The following is a 13,824-nucleotide window of genomic DNA, read 5'->3' on the forward strand; positions in this document are numbered from 1 at the left end:
TATGTGTATATATATATATATGTGTATATATATGTGTATATATATATGTGTGTATATATATATATATATTGTGTGTGTATATATGTGTGTATATATATATATATGTGTGTGTATATATGTGTGTATATATATATATGTGTGTGTATATATGTGTGTATATATATATATATGTGTGTGTATATATGTGTATATATATATATATATGTGTGTGTATATATGTGTATATATATATATATATATATATATATATATTATATATATAATATATATATATATATCATATGCCGCGAAGAAGGAGGAGACCTCCCGCCTCTGCACAGCAGCCACAGCCGCCACCACGGCAAGGGAGTGCTCCTGCCTCCACGCTGAGACCCCGGCAGCCGCAGCCAGGAGACAGGTCCAGCGTCTGGACTCGCTCCTCTTCACGCCACCTAGTGGCGCCGGCGGAAATAGCCGTGCCTTATACAGGGAGGTTACGAATACGCCACACAAAGATGGCCGCAGAGGAAGTGACGTAACGGGACTTTGAATATTTGGTGGGAGAACTCTAATTCAAAACTCCTGTGCCTATTTAAGAGACTCTGTAACATACAGCCATTGCCTTCTGATGGTCGTGCCTATCTCGGTAGTGCCTATTCTTCAGTACGCGTTCAGTTTACTCTCGTGTTGCTTACCTGTCTTGTTCCTGTTTACTCTGTCTTCTGGTATCCTGACCTCGGTTTATCCCACGACGTTCTTGTTCTCCGGTATCCTAACCTCGGCTTGCATTTCAAGGTTCGTGATCTCTGGCTCCCTGACCTCGGCTTCCTGGACTATCCCTTACCAGTCCTATCTGACTTTGGTGTCTCCTTCCTACGCTGTGTCGTGACACACACATCCCAAATGTGGCCTTTTAGCCCCCAAACAATCCCAGTGCCGGCACCGGAAGTTGTATACGTATTGTGTAGATGTCCCAAGCCGGCCCCGCAATACACCCGGGAGTCTGCTCTGGTAAGTCTTTTGGGCAGAGGTAAAACGCATCGTGCGGATGTTCCCCGCTGCGGCGATGCGCATAAACAATGTGGGAATTCCCGGCAAGAGAGATTGTTAAAGCACATTGTGCAGACGTGCCGGCAGCGGAGGTTGTTAACTCGTGCATCGCTGCAGCTGGTGAACGTCTGCGCGATGCGCTTAGACAATCTCCCGTGCCGGCACTCCCCCCCTGGAAAGTGCCGGCAGGGGAGGCTGTCTGAGCGTATCAGAGAGTAGGATGCAGGTCCCCTGCACCGCTGCGGGGAATCTGTATCCTAACCCTGCTGCTTGCCCGGCGCCCGGAACTGCATGTCACGGGTGTCGGGCGCTAGACCGCGAATATAGGCCGCACCCCCACTTTAAAGACTTAAAGTGGGGGGAAAAAGTGCGGCCTATATTCGGGCCAATACAGCATATATATATATAATTAGACCCTGCAGCCAATATATATAAATATTAGCCCCTGTTGACAATATATTTTATTCACACAATCATTTATTCTTTCACGCAAATTATCTACCCCCTCTCACTATCTATCCCTGCTCCCTCTATTCTCACTGTCTACCCCATCTCACTATCTACCCCCTCTCTCCCCCTTCTCACTATCTACCCCCTCCTCACTATCTACCCCCTCCTCACTATCTACCCCATCTCCCTCCCTTCTCACTATCTACCCCCTCCTCACTATGTACCCCCTCTCCCCCTGTAGTTTACTTACCTTGCAGAAGTCCTGCAGTGGGTGTGCAAGGCCTCTGTCTCACTGCTCTGCCGCGGTGCATGCTACTTCACTGCTGAGTGCCTGAATATGACATCAAAGGCCAAGACAGAGGCTGCTGAACACTTATTCCTGAGCGACTGCTTGGCATCCCCCTCTCTCTCCTCTGCGTCTATCACGGCACTTTGCTCTGACTCATTACCACATGCCGGAAAGCTTGCGGTACTTCAGTGTCATCATCCGCGCAGTCTGGTGTGTATTAATGAGTCAGAGCAAAGTACCAGTGCTTTGCTCTGATACAGTGCTGGACTGAGCATATCGGCATATAACACGCAGTTATGATTGCAGCCCCAAATTTTCAGGGAAATAAGTGCATGTTATATGCCCATAAATACGGTAATTGATTTTGTTTGATTATTAGTCTTCTTTTGTATAAAATCTCATGTCTGTTTCTTAATTTGACTTTTTTCGTGGCTTTTGTTACTGATTTAGGGTTGTATTTTTTTTTTATCTGTAAAAGAGTTTTTTGGGTTTTTTTAAACTTTTTGTGCCTGTTTTTTATATTTATTGAGATCTGCAATTTCTACGTATTCTTGTAAATTGGCTTTTTGGTGCATTTTTAGCCAAGCATTATAGTGACAACTTGTGTAGTCAATATAGTTACGTGTGCCTACTTAAAAAAAAAAAAAAAAAAGTCTGTCTTAATTTTACTTTCATCTATATAAATATTTTGTTCCAAAAAATCAATCCCAATATTACTTATATTTGTCACAAATTTTATGCCCCATTTATTATTTAAGTTGGCAAAAAATGCTTCTAAAATGTCTCTGGAACCCTTCCATATAATGAACAGGTCGTGTAAATATCACCAATATGATACCAGGTTTGACTTTCGTGGTTAGAATAAACATTTTGCATAAATAAATTGGCATAACTAGGAGCAAACGTTGTGCCCATGGTGGTACCTCTTCTTTTTTAAAGAAAAAATTCCTCCTGAAACCAAAAATAATTAAGTAATTCCTTCAATGATATAGTCAACCTGTTCTATCAATAGAGAATTGTCTTGATTCAACATAGATCTCACTGAAGTGCACCCTTTTTCGTGTTCTATAATGGTGTATAAATTGCTCACATCACTAGTGACTAACAAATAATTGGATTGCCATTCAATTTAATAACTACTGGTTGTAGTAGTTGATTTATGTATTCTGACAACCTAGAGGTAATCGGATCCATCCTAGAGACAATAGGTCTCCCAGGGTGATTTTTTTCATTTTGGGAGTAAATTAAAAATTCAGCTAACGCTTTTTTTAAACGCCTATGCCTACAAATTTGAGTAAGAGGCCATCCTGCTGTTTTTTATTCATAAATATATTTTATTTACAATAACTACTACACTATAAGCATTTTGTTTTGGTTCCTTTTCATTGTTTTTTTTTTGTCTGAGCTTTTAAAATAAAATACACTTCCCAATATGTATTTCTCGGATTTCAATTTTTCACTTTAGATGTGCTCCACTTATCACTTTTAATCATTCCTTGTTTACTTCTTCTTCTTTCACTTTCATATATAGAAATGTTTAATCACTCATTTATGATGTGTTTTGCCTTCTTAAGCTTAGCTTTATATTAAGCGGATACCTTTGTATTAAGCTGATATCCATAGTGGTTAAGGGATTAAAAGAATACCCTGCAGAAGAGAACCCATCCAACACCTGTCTAAGAAGACTGGAAAACTCCAGTCTTATTTTAAAATTAACATCACATGGCTTAAGCCTTAACCTCTCGCTAAGATATTCGATGAGGATATTTAGAGAATGGTTAATAAAGGAGAGTGGACTATAATTGGCCTTTTCAAGTGGATCATAATGAGAGAGATCACTATGGAAGCACCCAGTACGTAATTATGTGGGTAATGGACCAACAAATGTCCTTGCCGAAGTTTTTTTTGACCCAAGCGCACCCTACCGTGTAATGAAGGAGGGAGATGCAGGTGAGTTTGTAAAATAACATCCAAAAGAAAACAAAAATCATATTCAATATTTTTATCTTACTAGGGGGAAGTAACCATTAATTACAACAAATTGCAAGCGGATCCTAAGCAGGGAAAGTCTCTGGATATTGGTAAGATAATTTTTGTGTGTTAGAATTTCACAGACATTATTCTTTAAATGTTTACTGCCTTTTCTCTGCGCAATTTTATTATTAATTGTATCTCACTGTATTCTTTATATCTTTACATAGTATTGAAGAAAGTTAAGCACAGACTTGTGGAGAACATGAGCTCGGGCACAGCAGATGCTCTTGGTTTAAGTAGAGCCATCTTGTGTAATGGTAATGTTTTCTATCCTACAACTCATTACCTTGTTATATTTAGATGCCGTAAGCATTTAAAATGATGTTTAGCTTATTTGAAAGAATCTACCCTTTTATTTTATTTACATATGGATTTTTTTTTTGCAGAACAATGTATCTGAGAAACCCCACTTTCTAAAGCTGCCTAATTGTAACATGATCATCTGGGAGCTTGGGCTTGTGTCTCAGTAATGACCAGGATCAATGCAACCCTTATGATTATGATGATGATCATGATTATTATTTTGCTTCTACGTTTTCATTTCCCAATGATATATTTTTTTTTAAGTTTAGTGGTACTAGACAAACAGGTTTGGGCCCTGGTGATTTCTGTACTTTATTCAAATTATAGTGTATATCTTACAAAAGCTGAGGCCCTGTTCAGGTCGTGAGTGGAAGCATCCATCTTTCTACGTGTATACTCTACTGAATCCATACAGCTTTGTCTCATCAAATATCATTGAGCATATAAATGAATAGAGTCTGCACAAATATAAGCCAGGGGTTTAATAACAAATGCTAAGCATATGTCATTATTACATTGGCATGGCGCACCCCAAATAGGGGTGTGTTTCCCAATCAATGAGGATACGGAATGACAGCGCAACACACAGCAATTTGATCAAGCAAAACTTTAATATAGAACTCTTACTACAGCACATAGAAAATAGTTGTGTATGCAAACTTATATGTATGTATATATGTGTGTGTAAAACGGGTTAAGCAATCAATCAATCAATATCACAGCAATTAATGCTATAGTGTCAAATGTCAATACAGTAATACATCACCAAGCCAAGTAGTTATCACTCTAGCTGATTAACTCGCAACTCAGCAGGGAACGGTCTTTTCAAAGAGCCAAATGTCTTGGACGCAAGGATCCCTGGATCCGTCCTGGGCTGTCCGTGCACGTTCTTGCAAACACCGCAGGTGAGGTTCCAAAGATTGTGGTCGCGGCCGTGGGTTTTTATAGCCGTTGTGGGGTCTTTCCAGAATCCTCCAGGGACAAGTGTCTTTACGTCATGGTATTATCTCTAGGTGGCTTCTGTTCTGTGACGAAGGCTAGCCCTCCATCTTATGATGCTGTCCAGACACCCTAAACAGAGGTCCTTCGCCATTTTGTTCTTATGTGCCTGGGCGTTTCCTTATCTATTCAGCACAGTGGTCTGTACATGTTGACACCTGATGCCTAAGTCACAGGACATATGACTATACTTAACTAATTAACCCTGTCGTGACCAGACCCAGGAGTCATATTATTAAAATGCACTACAAGGGGTTATATAATAATTTAGGCTAAAAAGAGACACGACAAGTCCCAGCAAGTTCAACCTCACTCATGATCCAGGAGAAGCCAAAACCCTATGTTGAAGCGACTTTCAGTTGTGCCTCAAAAGGGGAAAAAATACCTTCTTTAACCCCTTAAGGACCTGGCTCATTTTTTCTTTTTGTACCCTGCGGGACCGAGGCTGTTTTAACACTCTTGCGGTGCTTGTGTTCAGCTGTAATTTTCCCCTCACCCATTTAGTGTACCCACATATCATCTTATTTACTATAAAAAAATAATAAAACATGGTGAAAATTTGAAAAAAAAAACCTTTTATGACTTTTCTTTGAAAAATCTTTTACTCACCTACAAAAGGAAGTAAAAAAACTAGCTAAATAGATTCTACTATTTGTCCTGAGTTTAGAAATACCCAATGTTTTAATGTTTTTTTGCTGTTTTTGTAAGTTATTGGGCAATAAGTACAAGCAGCGTTTTATGATTTCCAAACCTTTTTTTCCAAATCTGGTCATTCTGCCACCTCTTTGGAACATCTTTGAATTAACTCAATTAATCCCCATCAAACCATATATTTTTGAAAAATAGACACCCCCAGGTATTTCAAATGCTGGTATTTTAACCATTTCCATGCACTAATTATACAACCACACTGTCAAACTTTGTAATATTTTTTTTCCCCCCACATGACTTGTAATTTAATTATAAATATAAAGGTCCTGGTATATGTCACTGTCAAACAACACCCCAATATGTGTTCAACAACGTCTCCTGAGTATGGTGATACCCCACATGATTGTTTGGCTGGTGAAAGGCTACTTTTGGGACATGCGTAATTCAGGTGGTCATTTGGTCATTCTGCCTCTATCTCCTCTTTGGAACATCTTTTAAGCCGGCTACTTCAATTTACCCACAGCTGCCGCGAAGAAGGGGGAGACCCCCCGCCTCAGCACGGCAACCACAGCCGCTACGAGGGAGAGGAGGACCCCCTGCCTCCACACAGCAGCCGCTGCGAAGAAGGGGGAGACCCCCCGCCTCTACACAGCAGCCGCCGCACCTGCCGCGAAGAAGGCACAGCAGAAGCAGCCGCTGCCACGGCGAGGAACACCTCCACGCTGCGTTCCAGCAGCTACAGCCGGGAGACAGGTCCTGCTCTGGAGTCCGGACCCGTTCGTCTTCACACCACCTAGTGGCGCCGGCAGGTACTGCATAGACTTATATTGGGAGATTACGAAATCGCCACACACAAGATGGCCGTGCAAGAAGTAACGTAATGGCACTTTGAAAACTTGGCGGGAAATCCCTAATTAATGCCAAAACGGTGCCTATTCAAGAGACTCTCTAACTCATATCCATTGCCTTCTGATGGTTGTGCCTATCTCGGTAGTGCCTATCCCAGTACGCGTTCCTGTTGTTTTCCTGTTATCGACCTCGGCTTATCCCACGACACTCCTGCTCTCCGGTATCCTGACCTCGGCTTATCCCACGATGCTCCTGCTCTCCGGTATCCTGACCTCGGCTCTCTGGACTATCCCTTACCTGTCCTACCTGACCTCGGTGTCTACATCCTACGCTGTGTCGTGACACAAACCATATATTTTTGAAAACTGACACAAACCATATATTTTTGAAAACTAGACACCACAAAGTATTTCAAATGCTGGTATTTTAACCCTTTTATGCATGAGGCAAAATTTAATTTTGTATTTTTTTCCACACAAATTGTACTTCAGGAATGAATGAATAGCACCTGGTATGCATCACTATCAAACAACACCCCAATGTGTGTTCAGCAACATCTCTCCAGTGCAGTGATACCCCACATGCATGGGTTTGTCGTGTTGTTTGAGATTTAAAATGCCACATATGGGAAGTGTGCTTTTTTCTCCATTTTGGTCAGTCTGTACCTATGCCCTATCTTTGAGGTCTGGAGACCTGGGTCTGGAGACCATCTAGAGAACTTTTTCAACTTCATTGTTTTTTTTACAGGGCGGCCGCCGTTTTGGGATGACGAAAGTGTTTGGTGTTCCAGCAACACCATTGAAGTTTAGGAGGTATGGCGGATGTTGACGCCCTGGGGAGGGGCCAGACATGGCCCCTGATGCCGATCCCGGTGTTACTGAATGCCTCGACATCGAGGCATTACAGCAATGCTGTTTAAGCGAGGAAAGTGATCGTTGATCGCTTTCTAAGCTTATTTAATTTAATGACGGTTCAGAACTGGCAAAGGTCAGTAAGGGGTTAATTCAAAATATCATTCTGATTATAACGTTGTAAAAACGCGTTAGGCAAAATTTCCTTTTTTTAATCTGAATTAATGACCTTCTGCTCTTTGCACAGCCCTTTTAACCGTTTCATTACCAATTATGTACCAGTAACATCATGGGAAGATGACTCTGTAAGACCTACAAACCATGACTTACCCATTACTCCCTCGTCAGCCCGATCGCCGGTGCACAACTATTGCTGACCGCTACAAGACCTATGCAGTCAGTCTACAGCAAATTCCCTGCTCATGCATGGATATGGTCAGATGACAAAAGCAATGCCTTTAACTCTGTTCTCTGTCATTCTCTTGCTCGTTGTGATCGTGAGCTGGAGAGAAAAAGGGAATAACAAGTGTTCACCTGACCCAGGGTTATCACAATTATAGTTTATATTGTGTAGTTAGGGAATTAGGGTTAGGTTTAAGGTTAAAAAAATAACCTAGAATATGTTAGAAAATTATACAGGTTTCCAAATCCAAGCATCTATTTTTACCAGTATGTACTTGCTGTTTATAATGTAAATATCTGTAAAACTGAAGAAATGTTTGAAATGCCTTTTTTTAAAAAAAAAAAGAAAATGTATTCATAAGAATTTTTTTTTTCTTCAGATGGTTTGGTGAAAAAACTAGAAGAATTGGAAAAAACTGCTGAATTCTATAGAGGTAATTTGTTTCCAGTATTCACATACCTTCCTTGTTAATATTTCTAAAGTAATACTTCTTCTGGTCAATGTATATAACTTGTTTTTTAAGGAAGCATCCTCTGTTTGTGTGTATTTTCTGGTGTTCTCTCTATCCATCTTCTCCTCCACTTTCTTTTTCTCTCTCCCTCTTGATTTCTTTTTATCTTTACTCCCATTTCCTTCACCCCTTCTTTTCCTTTTAACCCCCTTTCTTCTTTTTCTCCCTTTCTTTGCTCCCTTGGTTTGTTATTCCTTTTTTGACTCTCTATTTCCTCTGTCATTATTTTTTCCCTTCTTTTCTCCGTTACTGTCTTTCCCAGTCCCCCTTCCTTTTTCTCTTGAACAGACTTGGACTAAAATACCCTTCTCTGACCTCCAAAATGTTTTGGGAGGTGTGCAACTTTGAATTTTGGAGGTCAGAGGAGATGGGTGTTTTAGTCCAAGTCTGTTGGTAAGTCAGCAAGGTTAAGAAGTTTATCAAAGCTTTTGTAATTGGTCAATGGTCCTATGGAACCATATCTGTAAGCATTACACAATGGCTTACCACATGTTTTCCCTTCACTATTTCCAAACAAGGCTGGGTCTCAGTTGCCTATGACTATAGGCTGACTCTACAAAAAGATCACATCAGTGGAGTGGAGGCTAACACTTGGGTCTATTTGAATGACATGTACTCTAGCCAATGAAGCCGAGTTTTTGTATATCTTTCAAACTATTCCTTAGTATTCCAAATAAGCGCTTCCATTTGTCTGCATTCGTCCAATTCTCCATCCTGATGGCAAATATAGGAGGATCTTGTCGTTTCCAGAGTAGTGGGGTGTAACGTGGAATTCAAGTGAGGAACCCAGTATGCAGTGACTGCAAAGATAGGCACCGGTAACGAACACAGTCCCAATAATGATGGTCAAACAAGCCGGGTCAGGAATGGAGAAATCAGGGTCGTTAGGAACAGGCAAATATTAGCAACAGAATAATATAGAATGGTCAAGCAAGCCTCTTAAACTTCAATGGTGTCGCTGAAATGCCTCGATCACAAGGCATTCAGCAACACCAAACACTCACCCCAGGACGCGCTGTGACCGCTCCGGAGAGAGTGGTCACAACCGCCACTGCGAGTGATTTTGCCACTCGCAAGATGGTGGTGCGTCCTTAAAAAAAAAAAAACAAAGTTGGAAAAGTTCGCCAGAGGGTCTCCAGACCCTCTAGAGAACTCTGGCTCCACTTGCAGGTTGAATACAGGTACTGCATTCAACCATGCAAGTCAGTGGTTGAATGTGATTAGTAAAATATTTAAAAAATAATACACAAAATATGGGGAAAAAAAGCGTGATAACATTTAAAAATAATTATGCATCAGGGAAACCATCCAGTTCCAGCAAAATGTAAAACAAATCCAAAAAGAATAAAATAAAGAAATAAAAAATATAAAGTTTATTATTATGAGCAAGTGCTAAAATTAGCGTGGTATCTTCCAAAAAATCTTGACATGGAAAGAGTTAAAGTAAAAGCATTTCAAATACCAAATGGGTGTCTAATTAAAAAAAAATAATTAATGGGTTTGATGGGGTAAATTGGAGTGGCCAGGCTCAAATATAGGGCATATACACAGACTGACCAAAATGGGGGGGGGGAAAGCACACTTCCCAAATGTGGCCTTTTAACCCCAAACACCAGACAAACCCATGCATGGGTGGTAAGGGTTGTGATAATATGGTGTGTAGGGACAATAGTTTTCTCCCTAAGAAGGTCTGGTTCGAGTTTTTCGATCCTGGACGATATGAAATTATATAATTGAATCTGGACAAAAGAAGAGCCCAACGGGCCTGGCGTGGATTAGGTCTTTTGGCCTCGCTGATATATTGTAGGTTCTTGTGGTCCGTAAGGATTGTTATGGGGTTGTGTGAACCTTCCAGTAGCTGTCTCCTTTCTTCAAGGGCAAGAATGATTGCCAGAATTTCTCGATTCCCTACATCCTAATTTCTTAGAAAAATACCCACAAGGATGTAGTGGTCCATCGTAACTCTTCCTCTTTGACAGTATAGTCCCTGCTCCAACTTCTTATGCGTCCACCTCTAACAGAAAGGGCAAGGTGACGTCTGGATGGATAAGGACTGGGGCAGATGCAAACAGTGTCTTTAATTTGGCAAAAGCATCAACAGCATCAGATGACCAGTTCACAGTATCCGCACTCTTCTTAGTAAGGGCTGTGAGGGGAGCCACAATTTTAGAGTAGTCACAAATAAATCTTCAATAATAGTTAGAGAAACCCAAAAATCTTTGTAAATGTTGGGGCCATTGAAGGATAGCCTTGAGTTTCTCTGGGTCCATCTCAAACCCGGTGTCTGTAATGATATATCTGAAAAAGGCAATGCTAGTGGTTTCAAATTCCTATTTTTCCAGTTTGACCTTTTGAACATGCTCCTGGTGGGTAGAACGGTCAGTCATCAATATGTCATCTAGATAGATAATACCAAATTGTTGTAAATAGTTCAGAAAAAACTCATCGACAGATTCTTGAAAAATTGTGGGAGCGTTACAAAGACCAAAGGGACCACAAGATATTCGTAGTGCCTGCTACGGGTGTTGAAAGCGGTTTTTCATTCATCTCCTTGCCTGATGTTGATCAAATTGTAAGCCCCATGAAGGTCTAGTTTTGTGAATATTCGAGAGCCACGAAGTTTGTCAAACAGTTCAGGAATTAAAGGTAGTGGATAAGTGTTTTTTTAGTAATATGATTGAGTCCACGATAATCAATACATGGTCTGAGTGTATAAAGCCTTTCTCAGCAATATATTGTTCCATGGCAGGAGTTTCAGAGATAGACAGACAATATACTTTACCCCGAGGTGGTACAGTTCCTGGCAATAAGTATACGGGACAGTCGAATGGTCTGTGAGGAGGTAATTGATCGGCCTCTTTTTTTTAATCAAAAACGTTGCGAAACTTATGGTAAGCGTGTGGTAAGTTCTCCTGGTTCAAGCAGAGGCCATAGTGAGTCTGGAGGAAGCTGGCGGCAAAGGTGTAGTACAGAGGCATCGCCAAGCTTTTATCTATTTGGTATTCCAATCGATATCCAGATTGACGTTGAAGCCATGTAAAACCCAATACTACTAGAGCCGTGGGTGAGAAGATAATGTTAAAAGCAAGTCTGCAAAGGACAAGTTTCTTGAGAGATGATTGCATGTCGGAGAGGATGTCCATCGATAGCTTCAACGTATAGAGGATAATCTTTCGTACGTAGGGGAATACTGTGGGTATTACAAAAAGAGGTGTCAATGAAATCACCTGCAGCCCCAGAGTCAATAAAAGCAGTAGTATGTATAGTCTTGCTGGAACATAAAAAGGAGATGGGTACAAACAAACAAATGTCTCTACTAGTAGGGGAAACAGACATTACACCCAGAGCAGGTCCCCCAATCCTACCTAGGTGCTGGCGTTTCCGGACTTGAGGGGGCAATTGCGAGCAAAGTGTTGCCACAGTATAGGCACCGTCGCTCTCGGCACTGGAAAGCCTTTTCTTCCTCACTGGTTCTTCCTCGCTGGTTCTTCCTGGGGTAGAGCAGCCATCTCTGAAGGAACAAATCATGGGGCCAGTCAAACCAAAGATCTTCTCTGACGATCTCTTAGGACCTGGCGCTCACGTAGGCGAAGATCTATGCGTTGATGGAGATTACTGACTCCAGATCAGTAGGTAATTCTCTTGTAGCAATCTCTTCCTTAAATCTTTCGGATAGACCATTAGTGAAGGTGGCTACCGATGCTTCGTTATTCCAGTTAACCTCAGAGGCCATTGTGCGGAATTCTATGGCATAGTCTGATAAGGAACGTGGACCTTGACGAAGCGAGAGTAGATGAGCAGATGCAGTTTGTATCCTGCCTGGCTGGTTGAAGACTTGTCTGAAAGCCGAAACAAAGCCAGAATAATTATGAACCAAAGGCATATCCCTCTCCTAGATGGGAGAAGCCCAGGCCAAGACTCGGTAAGTAAAGACATTATATAACCCACTCTGGCCCGGTCTGATGGGAAGAGGTCAGGAGACATCTCAAACTGAATGGAGCACTGATTAAGGAATCTTCTGTAAGCACTGCGATCACCTCCGTAACGAGGAGGTGGCGGAAGACGCATCGTCTGGGTAAAACCAAGATCAGGAACAGCTGCCGTGGCCGGTGATCAGTTCTGGCCAAAAGTGCCCCGCGTTCAGTTCACTTTGGCTCTCCAGCCGGGTAGGCGGCTACCTGAGGGCGTGGGACGTGGCTGCTGGATAGGTAAGTCCTTACAGTGTTATAATCAAGCAAATACGGTATATACCGTATTTGCTCGATTGTAAGACAAGGTTTTTTCCAGAAAAAACTTCTGAAAAACCGACCTTGTCTTATAATCGAGGTCTTCTTGTAATCAGACCTCAGATCATCCCCCATGATACCTCCGAATTTCAGCATCTGCCAACGTCGTGGTTAAAACACCATCTCCCTTGTCACAGCATCCAGAGCCGGCCTTAAGTGTTCTGGCACCCTGTGCGGACTACTCCTGTGGCGCCCCCCCATCCTAAAAAAGGAAAGGAAAAAAATCTTGTCACAAAACTCCCCATTCTCACTATCTACCCCCTCTGCCCCATCTCACTGCATCCCCCGTGCCCCTTCTCTCTGCCTTCCCCCCCTCTGCCCCTTCTCACTGCCCCCCCCTCAGCCCCTTTTCACTGCCTTCCCCTCACCCCCTCTCCCTACGTCTCATTATCCATACTTATCTTGTTGAGTCCTGTGGTGGGAGCGGGAGGCGTCTCTGGATGTTAAATAAAGTTAAAACAACAACAAAAAAACCGATGCTTTAATTTAAGTCCTGGGCAGGGGCGCTGAGCGGTTGCTCGTGAAGTTTTCAGCAACCGCTCGGCGCCCCTCACTCTCCGTGACTCCGTCGCGGTGCCGGCGTTTCATGCTGGAGTCACGGAGAGTGAGGGGCGCCGAGCGGTTGCTGAAAACTTCACGAGCAACCGCTCGGCGCCCCTACCCGGGACTTAAATTAAAGCATTGGATTTTTTTGTTTTTAACTTTATTTAACATCCTCCACGTTAAATAAAGTAAAAAAAAACTTTATTTAACATGGAGGATTTAAATAACGTTAAAAACAAAAAAACCCGATGTTTTAATTTAAGTCAATTTAATTTAAGTGTTGCCATGGCGCGCTGTGCGGCTGCACAGGTCGCACACCCCTAAGGCCGGCCCTGACAGCATCGGCATCCGCCGCCGTGTCGGCAGCCGCCGCATCCGTCTCCACAGCTTTAGCATCCTCCGATGCGGCCGGATCACAGCATCCGCCAGAAGCTCTGAAAATTACTGATGCCGCAGGTCACGTGGGTCACGCTGTTCTCACCTGACCCCGCTTTGTTTTTTTACGTTTTGTGCCTTATCCCTGCCTATAATTCTATGCAAATCAGTCCTACCTGGTAGTCTGTGCATAGACTGTCTGGTAAGAATGATTTGCATAGCTGGTTCAATTAGGGGCATATCTTAGTGAT

At 42.2% G+C, this 13,824-nt stretch overlaps 1 protein-coding gene across 1 annotated transcript in view; it reads left to right on the top strand.

The window, feature by feature from the left end:
• Positions 1-3,782: 3,782 nt before the first annotated feature.
• Positions 3,783-13,824, top strand: part of LOC149275150 (PRKCA-binding protein-like) — a gene marked incomplete at its 5' end in the record, with an annotated part of 100,792 nt that continues 90,750 nt past the window's right edge. Inside the window, 3 exons of the mRNA XM_089504943.1 lie at positions 3,783-3,849; positions 3,970-4,059; positions 8,238-8,291. Of these exons, the coding sequence (XP_089361069.1) occupies positions 3,783-3,849; positions 3,970-4,059; positions 8,238-8,291 (211 nt within the window). The remainder of the gene's footprint in view (positions 3,850-3,969; positions 4,060-8,237; positions 8,292-13,824) is intronic.

Source organism: Sceloporus occidentalis, unplaced genomic scaffold (genome assembly GCF_023333645.1).
Source record: "Sceloporus occidentalis isolate IW3139 unplaced genomic scaffold, rSceOcc1.0.p SCAF_299, whole genome shotgun sequence".
NCBI classification, from domain to species: domain Eukaryota; kingdom Metazoa; phylum Chordata; class Lepidosauria; order Squamata; family Phrynosomatidae; genus Sceloporus; species Sceloporus occidentalis.